General features: G+C 50.1%; 1 protein-coding gene across 1 annotated transcript in view; it reads left to right on the top strand.

Annotated features, from left to right (window-relative positions):
* Positions 1–17,635, top strand: part of TNIP3 (TNFAIP3 interacting protein 3) — a 35,327-nt gene extending 17,692 nt beyond the window's left edge. The window contains exons 10-12 of the mRNA XM_087815873.1: positions 2,490–2,550; positions 16,175–16,392; positions 17,606–17,635. Coding sequence (XP_087671999.1) covers positions 2,490–2,550; positions 16,175–16,392; positions 17,606–17,635 — 309 coding nt within the window. The remainder of the gene's footprint in view (positions 1–2,489; positions 2,551–16,174; positions 16,393–17,605) is intronic.
* The last annotated feature ends 594 nt before the right edge of the window (positions 17,636–18,229 follow it).

The following is an 18,229-nucleotide window of genomic DNA, read 5'->3' as shown; positions in this document are numbered from 1 at the left end:
AAATTAATGTTGTGGAAACTATAAAGAGGTCGACGTTTACTTAGAAGTTAGCGCCGCCAGGTTGGGGAATTGGAAACATAGTCTTGGGATAGGCTAACTATCAAACCAGCGAGTCATCCAGGTTTATCTAGAAGTAATGTGACGGCTTCCTTCCCGTTTTCATTCATGGAAAGAAGGCAGCGATTCGCCTGCCGTAGTAGCTGATCAGTCTTTGCCTACGAATTAGAAGAGGTAAGGCAGCCAGAGCGTGTAAAATTACCTCACAGTTAAGGGCCGTGCTTGAAAAACATTCCAAGCCGTGTACAATGGCTACCTTCTCAAGTGGTATTTAAGTAAACAAATCTCAATGTAACTGTAGAATAGACAAAGACTCCCAGAATTAATTTTAAAATAATACTTCACACTTATTCTAAGACTGAACTGAAGCACATGCAACCGTGTTTGTAAAATTGCAGTATATTCGCCTTTTTTTTTTGAAACTGCTGGAATTTGGAGCTGAGGCTCGAGTCACTCACCCGATGTGTTACTTGAGACATCTGAAAATAAACTAGGAGATAAAAACCAGAGGTGATCTCATTTCCTCTTTCAGTTTCTGTGCACCAAGGGAGCCAGGAGCCGAGGTGTCTGGGGGGAGGAGCGGGTCAGGCTGCACCAAACGCAGATTCCTGGCGTCTCCTCGGGGAATCCAGCCTCCAGGCTACTCCAGGGGTCGGGCGGCCCTGCCAGTGCTCCCCAGTGGCTCACTGTTAGAGCAAGTCTCCCCGAGTTATACCCGAGAGGCGACCGAATAGGGAGGGGAAGGTGTGCGTGCTCTGTGCCGTGGGGAGCAGGCGGAGGCGGGGTGAGCGTGTGGCGCAGAGAGATGGCAGCTCATGGGCAGGGAGAGGCGCAGAGAGATGGCAGCTCATGGGCAGGGAGGGGCGCAGAGAGATGGCAGCTCACGGGCAGGGAGAGGGGCAGAGAGATGGCAGCTCATGGGCAGGGAGGGGCGCAGAGAGATGGCAGCTCATGGGCAGGGAGAGGCGCAGAGAGATGGCAGCTCATGGGCAGGGAGAGGGGCAGAGAGATGGCAGCTCATGGGCAGGGAGAGGCGCAGAGAGATGGCAGCTCATGGGCAGGGAGAGGGGCAGAGATGGCAGCTCATGGGCAGGGAGAGGGGCAGAGATGGCAGCTCATGGGCAGGGAGGGGCGCAGAGAGATGGCAGCTCATGGGCAGGGAGAGGGGCAGAGAGATGGCAGCTCATGGGCAGGGAGAGGGGCAGAGAGATGGCAGCTCATGGGCAGGGAGAGGGGCAGAGAGATGGCAGCTCATGGGCAGGGAGAGGCGCAGAGAGATGGCAGCTCATGGGCAGGGAGAGGCGCAGAGAGATGGCAGCTCATGGGCAGGGAGAGGCGCAGAGAGATGGCAGCCTCGCGGGCAGGGAGAGGCGCAGAGAGATGGCAGCTCATGGGCAGGGAGAGGGGCAGAGAGATGGCAGCCTCGCGGGTAGGGAGAGGCGCAGAGAGATGGCAGCTCATGGGCAGGGAGAGGGGCAGAGAGATGGCAGCTCATGGGCAGGGAGAGGGGCAGAGAGATGGCAGCTCATGGGCAGGGAGAGGGGCAGAGAGATGGCAGCCTCGCGGGCAGGGAGAGGCGCAGAGAGATGGCAGCTCATGGGCAGGGAGAGGCGCAGAGAGATGGCAGCCTCGCGGGCGGGAGAGATGGCAGCCTCGCGGGCGGGAGAGATGGCAGCCTCGCGGGCAGGGAGAGCGAGGCTGCTCTGTTCCGAGTGTCTGAGTGCAAAGGTAACGGCCTTGGGGCTGAACCTTGCCGTCCGGGCTGACCGCCTCTGCTTCGTGCCGTGCGGGTTGTTTGGCGTGTGCCGATGCTCAGTGTCTAGCTGTCCCGAGCCGGCGGGAACCTGGCGAGACCCCTGGAGAAAACTCCAGGCCAGCCTCTCCTCTCCGGCCCCCGGAGCCTAGCTGCCGGGCTCCGCGGGAGCAGGGCAGGGGGCGGGCTTGTCCCGCTTCCCCACCTGAGCCTCTGTGCGCCGGGTCCCCACGTCACGCTCAGATTTCTGCCTGGATCCACCAGAAAACACCGAACTTGTCACTTTCCCCCCTGGTCTTCCCTTGGCTCCTGTGTGAGGGTTTAAAAGAGTGTTTGTTGATAGTAACCGGCTTTGTTTTATTTACGGGCTCTAGCAAGTTTTACAGAAGTGTTTATACTTCTGCAGATATCCCAAACACATCTGGTTCAAAAAAGAAAGTATGCCACAGCCCCAAAGCAACGAGTCCTGGCCTGCCACAGAGCGGACCGCGGAGGGGGCCGGGAGATGGTCGCGGTGCTGGGGGGCAGCGGAGACGAGCGGGACTGCGGGCCGGCTGGGCCAGACGCGACGCGGCGTAGCCCGCGCAGTGACGGCCGCCCGGCCTCGTCACGCTGTGCCTGTGCCCCGCCGTGTGTTTGAAGTCCTCGCTGCTATAATCATGCTTGTTGCTCCTCGCAGCCAGGCTGCCAGGGGCGTGCTCCCGACCAGCTTCCGCCAGATGTGCAGCGCAAGGCGCGTGGTAAGACCACAGCTGGATTGAGCGTCCTTTCATGTTTACATCTTAACAGGATCTTTGGGGATGTTAACTCGGCGTACGTTCATTCATACGACCTGGTGTACATACCTCTGCTTCGACATACCTGGGCGTACGTCCATCTCCCAGAGAAAAGGCAAAGGTTCTGACGTGGAAACGCTCGGGTCTCGGCTCTGGCTGCCCTTCCTATCCCAGGGGCGGAGTCAGCGTCCCATCTGGGCTGAAGCTGGAAGCAGAGCTGGATCACCGCAGCAACAGGCTCTGTGATCCACTCCAGAGGCCAGATGCACACCCACCCCTCCAGGCTGACCTCGCTCCACAGCTGTTTCCAACGTCACTGGCACACAGACAGAGGAAACCGAGGCTCAGAACTCGTTCCCTAATGACTGGGTGTCGGGCCCCAGGCCAGGCCAGGCGTGCCCACAACGCCCACCTCCAAGCCTGCTGGAAAAACTAAAAAGTTCCCAGCAAGTGCTCACACCTAAAAGGACCCTTTCATCTTATTTTTCTATGGTTCCGCATTCTTCCCCCTTCCGGAACCTACTCTCCCTCTGCTGCGTGTTTCTCGGGTCTCCTGAGGCCACCCAGCAGTGGGCCGCATCCCCCGGCCTGTAGAGACTGAGCTAGAATCGCGATCCCACTTCTCTCCTCACACACGGTCAAAAGTCAGCAATGTCCACAGTTAAAGTCTCCTAGGACACACCCGGGGACCCTGAGCCGTTAATTTCTAGAGATGTGAATCTATCTAGAAAGGCTGAAGTGTACTCCAGCTTCAGGCCACACTTGAAACCTTGCCTCATTTAGTTCAGGCCTGAGATCACAGGACTCTAGTTTTCGGGACAAGGGGTCCACTGCGGAGCGGACGCAGGGAGCCAGGGACGCCCCGTGCAGTCGGGCAAGTTGTGAACCTCACGCCCAAGGGCTGGCTGGCTGTGCAGGGTGGCCTGTGGGAATGGGGCCTCCTGGGCCTGTGCAGGACACAGCTGGGCAGCTGGGCACAGCAGCGCTGGGTGTGGCAAGGCCTCGGCTGATAGTGGCATCACAGAGAAGAAAGGAAAAGGGAAAACTCTGTAATTAAGTGTCAGGTGTCCTTTGTCTTTTGCTTTTTCTACACATATAGCCGTTGGCTTTAATGATGTTCTTAGGTGGCAGCCATAACAGAGCTTTTATTAGAAAGGTAACCTGTTAACCATAATGACCGCTGCATATTGTCTGGGCTTTTGAAATCCAGTGCAGTTTAATAGCTGAGTTGTCACCCCCAAAACTATAAATTTTATTTTATGTTGATCTGGAGTGAATAGTAAAGATATTTTCTTCCTGAATTAAAGTTTAATCACTAGCTGCAATTACTCAGAAGAGAATGCAGTGCTATCGTAAGGCTCTCTCTATATCACTATTAGACTCTTCCCGGGCTGGTGTTACAGAAGCTAATAATTATATAAAATAGAAATGAATGGAGACGATCATCAGAAACTAAATAAAATAGGGGAAAATAGGATTTTATAGTTAGCACAGGAGACCTACTGATTTTTGTCTACTTGGGAAGAAATATAATGTTTTGAGAAGTATAAACATACTGTATGAGTGGCTGCGGATGTAAAATGAAAATGAAAAATAAACCTCTATTATGTCCTAACCTAAGCATTTTTAAAACATTTTCTTAATCTTCACAGCAATGCTGTAAAGTAGGTTTTTAAAAATTATACCATTTAAAAAGGCAGGGATTGAGGCTTGGGGAGTTTAAGCGGCGTGCCTAAATCCCATTAGTAAGATTTAGCCCTGGGATTAATTCCAGATGTCGGGGACTCCAAAGCCTGTGCCTCAGATCACCCCTCTAGAGCCCTTGGAAACTTACCCCTGTTACTGTATTACGTTTTTCTAAAAGGATAGACATAAAAATGAGGGCAGGGGCTTATACTTGGATAGTTATGTGACTAGTGCCCAGCCCTCAACGCTCTCCTTCCTATGAGCATGTACCACATGTGATCCCCGCTGCTCCTCCAACACGGAGACATCCCAGCGACAGGCCCAGCGCTGAGTACACTCAAGTGCATGATAAATGCGTCATAACTAACCTGGGCCAGGGTGGCCGCTGGAAGCCGCCCGGGGGGGGGGGGGGGCTTTGTCACTTTGGGAAACCTGTCCTTTTCGTCCCAACACGGCTCTGTCCCTGACTGTGAGCCGACTGCAGCAGGGACAAGGCTGGCTGGCTCGGGGACACCACTGAAACTCCTTACTCAAAAACCTACCAGTTTGGGGCTCCCATGGCTCCCCCTCTAGCTTCCAACGCTGATGCCATTTCCAAGCTCAGGCCAGGTCCTAAGAGCTGTCAGACGCCCGGATACCACCCTCGTCACGTATGTCTCACGTACCATTATTTAACTTCAGTAGTGATTCGTGATTTTTGTTTTTCTATGGTTCATTTAATTGGGAAGCTCCTTTTGGTGTGTAGGTCCGACCCAAAGGCTCAGATTCTTAGAAATAATTCTGTGGTGTTGACTGTTAAGCAAATATGCGTATAGAAGTCTTTCATTATACAGATATTGTTGTTCAAACAGTACTCATTTTTTTATTATATGACTAATATATTTATACCCCATTATTGGAGAATATACTACTAGTCAAGATACCCTGTATTTTGGGGTACAAAGAACAAAATTCAAGCAACAGAAGGAAAAATTAGTGGGAATAATTAGACTCTGTCTCTGATAATCTATAAGAAAAAATTATTTTTTAAAACTCTAAGTTTTATTAATATAAGAACTTAAAATACTTTACTTATATTTAAATGAAAATGATCCGATCAGAATGTGAATATTTAAAGTAACATTAATTAGTGTGTGTGCTTTGTAGGTTGTCCTGGTTCTCAGGTTTTATTAATTTCCTTTGACGGCTGACAAATTTGCCTTCTGACCCCGATACGTGAAACACGTTCCGTTTTAATCCTAGTGTCTCCCCCTTGTAATCACCCCTCTTTATGACAATTTAACCTGAAACGCTGTCCCTGGCATCTCTACAGTAAGCGTTTGTAAAGCAGTAAGCAGCCTTGGGATTTTAAAAGGTGCAGAGGGGGAAAAGGTGATTCAATTTCTAAGACATCGCAAGACCCTCCTCCAACGCTCCGGGAGCAGGGGGCTGCTTGCCACGTGTGCGGACAGTTAAAGGTTACGAATCAGCTTGGAAAGTGTCACGGTGGAGTCTCGTCTCCAGCTGAGAAACAGAGCAGGGAGGCCGGCGGGGGTCTAGAACGCGGTCCTGCCCGCTCTGGGCCCCACGCGGCGGTGCCAGCTGACTGGGCCGTGCCCCCCTCGCTCCGGGAGGCATCTGACCGGGGGTTTGAGGGCAGCCCCGCTGCTATACCCCAACTCGATCCATGCACCCCTCACCGCCCCACAAACCGCACCGCGTGGCCCGGCCTGCGGGAGAGGACGGCAGGGGGCCTGGAGGCAGGCCCGAGGTCACCTGGGCAGAGGGTTTGGGGGGCTGCTGTGAGCACCAGGATCTTACTCTGGAGGACGGGGGCCTGGCACCGCGAGGGGAGGGTGGCTGAAGGCGGGTCCTCTGGAAGCGGGGCAGGGACTGGGTCATTTCCCCTTTACTCTCAGGCGCTGTCTGAGGCTATTTTAGAGTGTGTTGGGGGCACGCTGACAATCAACTCTTCTTTCAGAAATTAAAGTTTCAAACACAGGCTTTCATAGGACTGACTTGGCTTTGTCTCGGCATAGCGTTAAATAACGGCATTTTTATACATGGAAGCCCACAGCTGTTAGCAGGTTACAGTTTCTGTTTAGAAACACGTGATTTACAAAGAACATTTTAGTCTTGTTTCAGGTGCTATCAGGATGGAATGTGAATGGCTTCCAGGCTTCTCGAACAGCTGCGGCCGCGTCACCGTAGCCTCGGGAGCCCGCCGAGCGCTCCCTCCTTTGCGACGGCAGGAAGGCGCGGCTCCGGCGCCCTCGCCAGGCCCCCCCCCCCCCCCCCCGCGCTCCCCGCTTTCTCACAGGGGCAGAGCCGGGCTTTGTCCAACGAGCCCTCGCTCTGCTCTTAGATACCGAGGCATGTGGGGTTGTGCCGCGAGCCGGCGCAGTTATTTCTCCACATTATAAGAGATCAAAGCGCATATTCTAATTGGCCTTTGCTGATGGATAATAACTAGTTCACTAAACACTGGCTGAATTCATTTCCCTGGACCGCTACGCAAAGGGCCACAAACGGGGGGTTTGCTCAAATAGCAGCTCTAGAGGCCAGAAGTCCAAAGTGAAGGTGCGGGGGGCCCTGCCCTCTCCGGAGCCTGAGGGAGGCTCCCTCCAGCCTCCAGCAGCCGCAGGTGTCCCGGCTTGTGGCCCCAGAACTCCCACCCCAGCCGGCCTCTCCCAGGGCCGGCTGCCCTCCGTCTGTGTCCACATTCACTCGTCCTCTCAGGACACCAGTTCTATCGAAGGAGGCTAACCCGGAATAACCTCTTATTTCCCCGATCATGTCGAAAACGTCCCTATTTCCAAATAAGGTCACAGTCACGGTTACCAGGGGTTGGGACGTAAGCATATCTTGTAGGGAGCCACAGTTCAACCCGTAATACTAACTACACGCCAGAAACGACTTTATACTTATTAGCTCATCAAAGACTTGTAGTAACCCTAGGAAATGAGTGTCGCTACGGCTCTGTTTGATAAATGTGGAAACAGAGATAAGGTAACTAGTCCACACAGCTAGTCACCGGCTGGGACACAGACAAGCCCGGCCGTCTGGCTCTGAGCCCACATTGCGACCACCGAGCTGTATGGACTCTCTTCAGTCCGTGCTATACAGTGTCCTAGTTTATATGCATTTTTTCCAAATAAATTCTAATAGTCCTGAAAGTCAGGTCTTTATTATGCAGCTTGTGTCTGTTTATGACTGAATCCATATCGAAACATTGCACATACTTTTATGTTGTTAAAATAGTTGCATTCGTTGATTTTTTTTTTAGTTCCCGGCAATAGGAAGCCAGACAAGGAACCACTATAAATAGGAAAAGCTACTTAAAAGATGTAAGAAACAAAAAGCTTAGAGACCATAATTACTATGATTTTCGGTACAAGCTGGATAAAATATTAAGAATATTTTTCTTTTTAAAAATACATGATTACTTTCCTAATCATCTTACCAGTAGTTATTATAGAAGATTGAACAAAAATTTAGATAATAGTCTTACCAGTAGCTATTATAAGAGATTGAGCGAAAGTTTAGCGACAGATAATTTTATGCCTATTTCTAGACTTTTAGAGAAAAAAAAAAATGCAGGGAAAAAGCCTCTTCACCTTATAATGTTATAATGTCATAACATTATCAGTAAACTTACCAGTAACATTATCAGTAAACTCAGTGACTTTGCTAAGGGAACGTTAAATAAGTGTAAACGTTTATTTTAAATGTACACGAATATATGAAAATATAGGTGGTGCATATGTTCCTACTCAAAGATGGATTTTATAAGCAAAGAGTATGCATTCTACTTAAATACTAAAGCAAATGCTAAACATCCTAATTAACAACTACATATATATATATATATATATGTAGATACACACATGCATCCTACATGTGGCTTGTCCAGACTAGTTTCATGAGAAAAATGCCCACAAAAGTCTAGACGAGCCCCGGTTCCACAGGTAAATAAACTTGTGGTCGGCCTCTTTGCAGAATGAAAGCCTTGTTGGGAGGGAAGGGGCGTGGGTTACCTGCGGCATCCCAGCTGGGAGTCTTCTCGCCCAGGTTTCCCTTCTGTTCCTGCCTGAGCGTTCAACTCCAGGGGGCCTGTGGCATGTGGAGGGCGGCAGGGGGACCTCCGTCCTTTGCCCCTGCCCTGCCGACTGTCCTCCTGCCCCTTAGTTCCAGCTGAGCTCAGATTCAGCTGCTCCTCAGCCGCGTCAAGACGTCACCTCTGCCCCAAGATCTCTAGGCCCTGTGTAGGTCTCGCCAGCATCACGCGCCTCACCCCGCGCTCTTGCAGACGCACAGCGCAGTGTGGAGCCGATGCCGGGAATGAACAGTCGGCACACAGGGAGCGAGTGGGTTTCCACCCACCAGTAAGACGAACCCCGCTCCTCCTCGCACCGCCCGGCCCCGCAGTTCCCCGGGCCTTTCTCTTGCCTGTGGTGGCAACCGGAGCCCATCTCACGGCAGAAGCGTCCCCCCTCCTGCAAGGGGAGGCTCTGCCTCCCCTTCGAGGAACCAAGGCCCTGCCTTTGCCTGTGTCCAGATGTCCATCCTGCAGGGATGACCCCTAGGCACAGTCTCTCTCTGTAAAGCATGGGGACAGTGACCCTGCCTCTGTACCTGTTCCACAAGAGCACTCATTTTTCTGAGCGTTTTAAGATACCCAGGAGCAGGTGTCCTTGGTGGATTCAACCTAAACGCCAGGTGCTTGGGTCAGCGGATTATGCTCCTGGGTCCGAGTTTACGTTCTCAGCGTAAGAGCCGTCTCACCAGTGCGATGGCCACAGTTCTCGGAAGCAGGTATTTTAAGCCAGGAGAAGTAACTTCACTATGTTCCTGTCACTGAGATGTCTGTTTAGCACGTTTCTGAAACACCAGACGCAGGCCTGCATCATCGAGTGGACCGCTTTGAGTGTGCCTTCCCGTGGTCCCCTTGGTGCTGCTTATCTTGGTCCTGCTAGAATAGACCAGGCTTTTCATCCGGGCTTCGCGATGCCCAGTCCTTCAGTGCAGGCGATGGTCACACTGAGGTCTCTTCTGTGGCTTCAGTGACCACGTGCCCAGGGCGAGATTCTAAAAGTAGCTTACCTGCCTGGGAAGCTATCTTCCTGCGGGTTAGAGCGGACCCTGACGGCAACACCCGCGGGTTGGCGTCATAGCAGGTGCGGGAGCCGCCCAACGCCGGCCCTGTAGCGCCATCGAGGCTGGGCCCCGCCTGCCCCGCGGCGCCGAGAGCGCCTGTCCGTGCTGAAGACAGCGGCTGCCAGCCCCTGCCAGCCGGCCTCGCCCTGCGCGCCTGTGGGCAGCTCATGAACAAACTATTTGTATTCTACCAGCCCGGAGGTTAACGTTAACCCTAAGCCGGAAGAAAAGAGGCGAAGTGTTTATTTTAAACCTGAAACATTTTCTTGCTGTTTTTCATAGGTTTCCCCTCCAAAAAGAGAGCCGACCGGCGGCCGTGGGCAGGAGCCGAGGGCCACGTGGGCGCAGGGAGAGCCGGGCGGCGCCCTCGCCTCTCCGCTCCCCGGGGCCTGCGTCTGCCCCGGCTGCGGGTCACCTGCCCCACCTCAGTGGGATGCTCCCTCCGGCACGGACAGAGGAAAAGGCTGTGACAGCTGAGGTCCTGATGGAGCCTGCGGGGCCCGGGCTATGCGGCCAACACGCTGCCGGTGTCCTCCGCAGGCACTGGCACCGTGAGCCCCCTCAGCTCCCTGGGACTTGCGGGGTGACGCCCCGATTCAGCCACTCCCCGCCGGATGCCGTGATATTGTATAGTGACTTAATGTAGATTCCCTGGGGGAAAGCGTCTGCAGTTGTAAATTTGTAATCTTGATTACAAATGATTTTTATAGGGGCTTTAGCTGGTTTAACTAGACGCGCTGGGCCTCGCCCTTGGCCTCAGAGACGCTGCAGGCATGGCTGAGGAGGCGTGTGTGTTCCTTAAACGACGTGAGTGCTTCAACCGGAGTGAAACATCAGCTCGAAACTATTCCTTACACGGATCGTTCCTTGAGATGGTGAGACCCTGGGAGCCACTTCGTGTCCAGATGGACCCCGTTATGGAAGTGAGGTCCGAGCGTGATGGTGACGACTTGGCTCTGCTCACGTGTACTCCCAGAAGTGGCTCAGAGACCTTGGGATTTGCAGTTAAATCTGTGTTTTTCTCTCCTATGGATCCAAGTGGTTATTAATGAAAAGCATAACCCTGACTTCTCAAACCAATTAAAATGAAAAACAAATGTATCCAAGTTTTATTGCCATTAAATGATACAGTGGCAAAGCAGATGTCTGCAGACTAAATAGATTTTAGAGTCTTGAGTTCATCCACTAATAAGGATCCCGCTGGGACCACCCCGAGGCCCTCTTCCCGAGCCGTGTGAGACCCACGGGTAGTGGGGCTACTAGGAGCACCTAAAGATCTGGGGCCACCAGCCGAAGCCGCAGTCACAGGGAACAGTCCAGACCCGGTGCTGAGACTAGTGTCAACACCCAGAGATCATACTGCTTAATTCAATGCAAACTTTTTTTTTTTCTCGCTGCCTGGACATACTTGGGTAAAGGAAGGTGAAGAGCCTTCGGAAGTACTTTCGGCCTCAGTCTTCAGCTACTCGAACACAAGTCTTGAGAAAGAATTGTCCTCTTATATGAATTCCCTAAAGCTTTGGTTTTGCTACTACGTATTCAAGAGACGAATCATCCTTGGGCAACACTTCAGTGTAAGTGAATCAGGAAAATAACAGAGTTAACAAGTCAGATGCACTGAAACATTTTGGCTTTTTTATTTAAATCCCCATTCTCTCAGGTTAGTGAAAAGGTCATTGTAATATTAATATGGGTTAAGTTTCCAGCAGTGGGTTAAGTTTCCAACTGAGGTGCGCCCAGAACAAAAACGGGGCTTACCTGCCACCTGGCCGAGGCCCGCATCTCCCTTCACCTGCGTTCCCCTCCCTCCACTCACACTGTCTGTCCTGGAAATACCTGCCCCGCCTCTCGAAAGAGCCGCGAGAGGCGCTGCCCTTCTAGGAGGTTCTAAGAAGCACCTGTGTAATCAGACCCCACACAATGAGATGCCTCCAAGTCGGAGGCTATGCCGGCCTGTCCTGCAGAACTGGACCTCGGGTTATCGTGCAGCACATTTTCATAGACTTTACCGTGGAAAACAGTGTAATAAAAATACAATTCTTCACTTGAGTGTTCTGCTAAGTCTGACAAAGCCCCTTCAGGAGAGATTTTAATGAAGTGACCCCAGGAAAGTTTGGGTGGAATTAAACCACGGAAGGCCCGTGCGGTTTCCTCCCTTCCTCTGAGGGGCTGCTTGGCTGTAGCTGGCAACTTGCATTTCGATTAATAAAGAAAGGGTTAATAAAGAAAGCTCCGGGACTAGGGTTCCTTTGCGCCAGAGCCGGCCAGTGGGGTCTGTAAAAGTCAGCGGGGTGGTCACTTCCCAGCCCCTTCAGCTCCAGCCCTGGAAACTCCAGGTCACTGGAGCAAGATGCTGGCTCAGGTACGGAGCACGGCCTCCGTGAGAAACTGAGGCACAGTTCTGGCGGCTGCCCATTTCTGTGAAGCGGTCCGTTTCCGGACAACTGGTCGATTCTGCACGCATCCTAACTCTCACCTTGATCCGCTTTGTCAGTGTCATTTACTGGAAGTCACTTTTGCTTGCTGGAAACGTGCTGTTGTGCAGGGATGGGCGATGCACAAGGCACTGAGGCACTTTCTGTTCTTTCTATTGTCCAAGGGAAATTATTAGCAGCCGTGGGGAGGCACTGAAGCCAGGGAGATGGACTCGCCTTCGGCTTCCAACATTTTCCTTGGTCCTTCATTGTCTCCAGAAGGATCAGCCTCTTATATAAATCACAGGAATCAATCAGTCAAAATTGGGCAATTTAAATTGAGCAAAATATTACAATGCTCAAGTGTTCTAGCAAAATTTTGTAAGTTTATTTATTTATTTATTTTTTTACAAAAATGTATTATTTCGGTAATCAGCAAAATCTGGAACCATTTACCCCCAAAGGACAACTACCCTTTATTTTTATATTATTCCTAGTTTGATACAGTTCTAACAATATGACAGAAACCCATCTTTCCCATCAAACATTAGAGGTTAATCTTAGCACATAAATTAATTATTTTAACATTTTTACCAAGTTAAAATGGCTTTTTTTTAATATAAGGGCGTGGAGGGTTCAGATTTCACGGGTCTCACTTAAACTGGGTTTGCCCCATCACATTGGCGCTTGCTGTTTCCCCAGCGCTTGGCTCTGGTCTGCTTTGCTCTGCACGCGGCTAGGGGAGCGCAGAGTTGTTCTGCAAACGGGAATGGCAGCTCGTTGGCCCGTTTTTAGCCAGGTTCGCTCCTTTGCTGTGCTGACGCATCCTGCCGTGTTTTCAGCTCTCACGTTTGCCAACCTCAGGCCATGGTTTCACTGTGAGTCATCATTTGGGATTTTGAGGTGGTCTGTCTATTGTCGGGCTACACCCAAGCCCCCTTGCTTTCTGAAAAAGCAAAGGCACATATCGGAAAAGATGCAGAGAGCTCACCAGCTAGAAGTGCAGCAACCGACAGACCTGTCTGCGGCCTTCTGCCAAAGCTCAGCTGAAAACCGGGGCCTCCGCCTGAGTACGCCCGTCATGTGAACCGGACGCATTTCAGAATGTGGACTGTGTTATAAGAGCTGATACCAGTGATCGGGTTGTTGTCTGACATGATCCATGTAGAGGCACAGTCCCGACCAAGCACCCCCCAAGCGGAATGGAATTTGAAAGCTTCCAGCGGTCAGGCTCTCGAGTGAGTTTGCTGCTGGACGCGCTCGCAGGCGGCTGAGAGCCCGCAGGGTTTCCCACACGGGAGACTCCTTCCAGCTTTCTATGGGCCAGTTTTCTATGGGCCCAAGGCTACGGAACGTCTCGCATTCCCCAAATCCCTTTTCTGTTTTTGTTTCGCTTTTAATTTCTTTCAAATACGGTTGACATTCAATATTTTGTTTTAGTTTCAGGTGTGCAGTATAGTGGTCGGACAATCATGGACTTTGCGCAGTGTCCCCCTGATGTTTCCAGTGGCACTGGCCCCACATACTTATCACAGCGTCACCGACTGTGTTCCCTGTGCTGCACTTTACCTCCCCGGGCCTGTCCTGTGACCACCCATCTGTCCGTCTCAGGCCCTGCGCCTTTCCCACACAGCCTCCAGCCCCTCCCCTCTGGCAACCACCAGCCTATTCTCTGCGTCTATGAGCCTGTTTCTACTTTGTTTGTTCATTTACTTTGTTCTTTAGATTCCACATATAAGTGAAATCATAGGGTATTTGTCTTTCTCTGTCTGACTTATTTCCCTTCTCTGACCACATGGTTGTGATTCCCCAAATTAATATTCCTTCTACTTTTGGTCGGGGGTATGTATTACACAAACGAGGGCCCCGTGCGAATTCAGAGGGAAAGAAGGGAGAACTAGCATCTGGACCCCTGTGTTCCCTGCCCTTGTCTCTGAGCCCAGACCCAGAGCTGGGGCATCATGTCTCTTTTCACTCGAGGAGATGAGCTGGACCCTGGGTTCCCAAAAGCTTCCTACTGATAAACCTCTAAAGGCAAGACATAAAATGAATGTATTTGGAACATAGACGCTTTGGAGAGGTTTCCATTATAGATTAAAAATATCAGGCCAATTTTGCAGATGTATGTTTGTTTTCATATATAAGTATTAAATAAAATTGAGATGTCAGAAAGATGTGCCAATGCGTACTCTGTGACTACTTGTTCTCCAGACATGCCACACTTCTTCAGGAATATGCCTTCTGTGGTTTGAAGCCTTGATGGAACAGTTTCTTCCTGTGAGATAAAAAAAGGGGGGCCTCTGTAATACTTTCAAAAGTAAAAACAAATTAAAAAAAAAAAGAATTTGTTTCTGATATTAGGCTGCAATATCATCCATCGCCAGTAGGTGCCGCCACTTAACATAATTTACTGGAATGTGAAAATTCTTTAGTTCGACATCCATAATCTAATTAGCACAAGTTAGGGTCATAAATGTAGAAAATGCATTAAAAAGTAGATTTATTTAGGTTCGGGATATGTTCCGCCAGGAGGTTAGAAGAAGCTGGATTCTGTAGATGAATATAGCATTCAGTGCCGTCAGTGGAGGGCCGCGGATGCTTTCCTTGGAGAGACATCCATTTTTTTCCTGGAGTCCGAGATACCAAACTTGCTATTATGATAACTGATGCCCTATTTGGCCTTGCAAGATTTTAAAGTAAAGAGATAGGACAGTTCCCAAATATAATAAAATAATTCTCTCTTCTTAAAGAAAATAATAATATTAATGGCAACGCATTGTAGTGGAAAACACACGGGCCCTGGAGTCACAGCCCCTACTTCCTAGACTACCTTAAGCAATTTACTTGGCCTTTTATTGTTTGTCTGGTTTTGGAGCCACAGGGTCCATATATCTTAATTCCAAGGCTTATATTTCTGACAGGTGTGGGGAGATTAATAAATTATGTAAATTACCTGGCACACAGTAGGGATTCCACAAACAGTAGTTGTTAGCCAAAGTCACATTTCAGAAAAGCCTTAGAAACTACACTGTCACCATGGCATAAATATGATAGTATATAGCAGTAGCTGTAATAAAGTTAATTTTAATTTATCCCTAATGCACTATGAATCTAGTGTTTAGGAGGTAAATATATTTCCATACCAAATCAAATCCCACATAACTTTTCTATTCTCTAGTTGGAAAATGAAACCGTACTTAGATGAGCCAATCTGGGGCCAGAACTTGAGGGGAGGAAAATGACCCGTTCAAAGTGCCCGAAGCAATGGTACTCCAGCAAGGGGCCTCCACCGCTCTGTGCACACGTTCCTACACCCAGAACCTCCACGCTAGGCCACCAGCATCATCGTGGGTCAATACCTCACGTACACACCGGGGTGGAGACCTTACAAATGGGCTAAGTGCCCCTATAAAAGAGGCCCGGAGAGCTAGCCTGCCCTTGCCCCACGTGAGGACACGGAGAAGCAGGCAGAAGTTCTATCAGTCATAAGAGGGCCGTCACCAGAACCCAACTGTTCTGGACCCTGATCTTAGATGTCCAGCCTCCAGAACTGTGGGAACTAAAATTCTGTTGTTTATAAGCTAACCAGTCTGTGGTACTTTATTACAGCAGCCCGAACAGACTGCAACACCTGGTGAACGCCACAGGGAACAGGGTTTTGGAACAGGCCCCCAGCTGGGACTGTTTCCCTTCATCAGATGTCCCACCAGTGGGAAAGGTCAACCAAACAGTGGCTGGAGAAGGTTAGGGGCAGAGTGTGCTTATAAGGTGATGGTTTAAGGGTTCACTAGTCCGGCCCATATTGGACAGTTGACGAAAAACCATGTTGAGAAAATCTATGGAGGACCACCTGGCAAGACAATTTGATCCTGACATTCTGAGTTTTGTAAGCTCCATTTGTAAAGGTTCCTCCCAAAAGTCTTTTCAGATGTCCTCCGGAATGGCCTTAACAACAAAGAGTTAAGATCTCCATGCTTACAGTGAGATTTTGAAGTTCGAAAATAAAAGCCATATGTATGCCTCTACAGTTTCGGTTACAGCGGGCTTAGTAAAATGAGAATTTTTTTCAATCCCTTGTTTTCAATCATTACAAAATCTTCTTATTGGAATACCTTGCTTATTTTTAGCTCATGATCTTGCAAACTCCAAATCTCCTAGCTAGTATTCTGTTGTTATTGTTGGTGGTGGTGATGGTGGTGTTGGTGGTGATGGTGATGTTGGTGTTAGTAGTGTTGGTGATGGTGGTGGTGGTAGTGATAGTGGTGGTGGTGATGGTGGTGGTCGTATTGGTGGTGGTAAGTGGGGGTGGTGGGGGGTGATGTTGTTGTTAGTGATGGTATTGTTGGTTGTAGGGATGGTAGTGTTGGCAGAAGTGGTGTTGGTGGTGTTGGTGTTGGTGGTGTTAGTGGTGTTGGTAGTAGTGGTATTAGCATTGGTGGTGTTGGTGTTGCTGGTGGTAGTGGTGGTATTGGTGTTGGTGGTAGTGGTGTTGGTAGTATTATTGTTGTTGGTGGTGATGATGCTGGTGGTAGTGGTGGTAGTAGTGGTGGTGTTGTTGCTGGTGGTGGTGGTAGTTTTTGGATGCATAAGTTTGCCCAGAGCAAGATTAATAGTCATGCCAGGTCTTGAGAAGCCTTCTATCTGGGCAATAAACAATGTTGTGACTGCCGTTACTCAGTATGTTCCTGTCATAAAACAGAATCGTACATAAAATTTCTAAGACTGACCTTCCAAAAGTTTAGAATTGTTGAACAATTTGAATAAGCAATGCAGACAATAAGTTTTTCACTGAAATGAAAGCAGAGGGAAACATTGGATGCCTGGGCACAATACGACCTAACAAGACCAGAACCACAGGCCCTTTTCAGGACTTGGCATCAGATCACTGAAGAAGGGGAACAGCTACTCCGCACATGCAAAACAGATGCAGGAATTATTGTTCAGAGACTGGAAGAGCCAGTGTTAGTGTTGATAATAGATACTCTGAAAAGTCAGCTGTCTTTCTTTGATGCAATAAACAAATCTCTTTCAGGGATCTTCAAAAAAAACAAAAATTGTGACGCTGCACGTGTGGACTCTGAGAACCTCCATCGCTGTTGTGTCATTTCTGGCCTCGAGAACCCTCGACCTGCAGCTTCTTCTCCAGGTTCTGTCTCACTGGTTCTACCACACTTTTCAAAACAGTGTTTGGTCTCAAGGGGAGAAACCGATTTATGCATGATTTTCCTCAGATGTTCCTCGTGAAGACAGTCCTGCAATAACAACTATCCAGTTGAATCTGACCTTTTCCTTGGACACTCACGACGAGCACTCTTTCTGACGGCCAAGCAGCTGGGAGTAAAGTGCAGAGGCCAGGTCACCCCCAGGCAGGTGAAGCTCCCTGCTCCTGAGAAAACAGAAGGGTGCTGAGAACATCGTAAATGTGGAAATGAAACTGAGCTGCTTGACCGAAGTGGGCTCAGTGAGTCTTTCGTGGTCAGTCCATCTGGGATTTATGGTCACCTGACTCTACCCCGTGTGCAGTGTGCAGAATGCCGACCACAAAATGCTTACGTCATGGGGAGAGGGCTAATTGAGAGCCCTGTTCAACACTCCGTGCTGGTCTTGGCATTTTGCATTTACATGGGCACATTCAAGGCAGCCACACCCGCAAGCATAGCACTTAACTAGAGGGAACAGCATGTTTCTTTCCCATGTGACAGAGCCACCACCATGGGGTGCTGCAGAGCTGTGTCACACTGACCTCAGCCAGTCTTTATTTCACCATCTGGCCCCCATTCTAGGGCTCCCTGGAATGGGGTATCCCCGACTAACCCACCAGGGCCTTCTCTCCCAGACAGCAGTCCATGTAAAAGCAACAAAGGGGGTCAATTGTGTGGATTTTCTGTGCGAGGCCCCACACCAGCTTGTTAGCAGGAGCCCCCTCCTTGGCCCAGGCAGCCTGGCCTCTCCTTCACAGTCAGGACTCTACTTTAAGTCCCTTTTAATGAGAGGAGCCGGCTCGACTCAATAGTCCCAACCCGCCCCTTACAGGCGCTGGGCCCCACCTCCCACCGCCGCTCCCGGCAGCATCCCTAATCCCACAGCAGCGCTTCCTGCGATGCTTATTGAGCGCCCGCACGTTCTCACTTTCAGGACCGACAGTGCTGGTTCTCAGAGCAACAGGGTATATTCAGCTCATCCCATTTGAAAGGGGACCCCATCACCTGCTGTTTCCCCAAATTAGCCTGTGGATTGATGGTTACATATTAACAGGCCAATTTATATCAGTGATACATATTCATGCAAAGCTCGGTCCCTCTCGGATAAATACTGGAAACCTCTTCACGGACCTGAGCTTCTTCCACAGGAGCTCTGAACCACTGGGTGGAACCGTTTACCGAAGGGACGTGCTCAGCAGTCGGAGA

Source organism: Miniopterus natalensis, chromosome 4 (genome assembly GCF_054644295.1).
Source record: "Miniopterus natalensis isolate mMinNat1 chromosome 4, mMinNat1.hap1, whole genome shotgun sequence".
Lineage (NCBI taxonomy): Eukaryota > Metazoa > Chordata > Mammalia > Chiroptera > Miniopteridae > Miniopterus > Miniopterus natalensis.
Note: the sequence above shows the minus strand (reverse complement) of the source record. Positions and strands in the feature narration are given on the sequence as shown.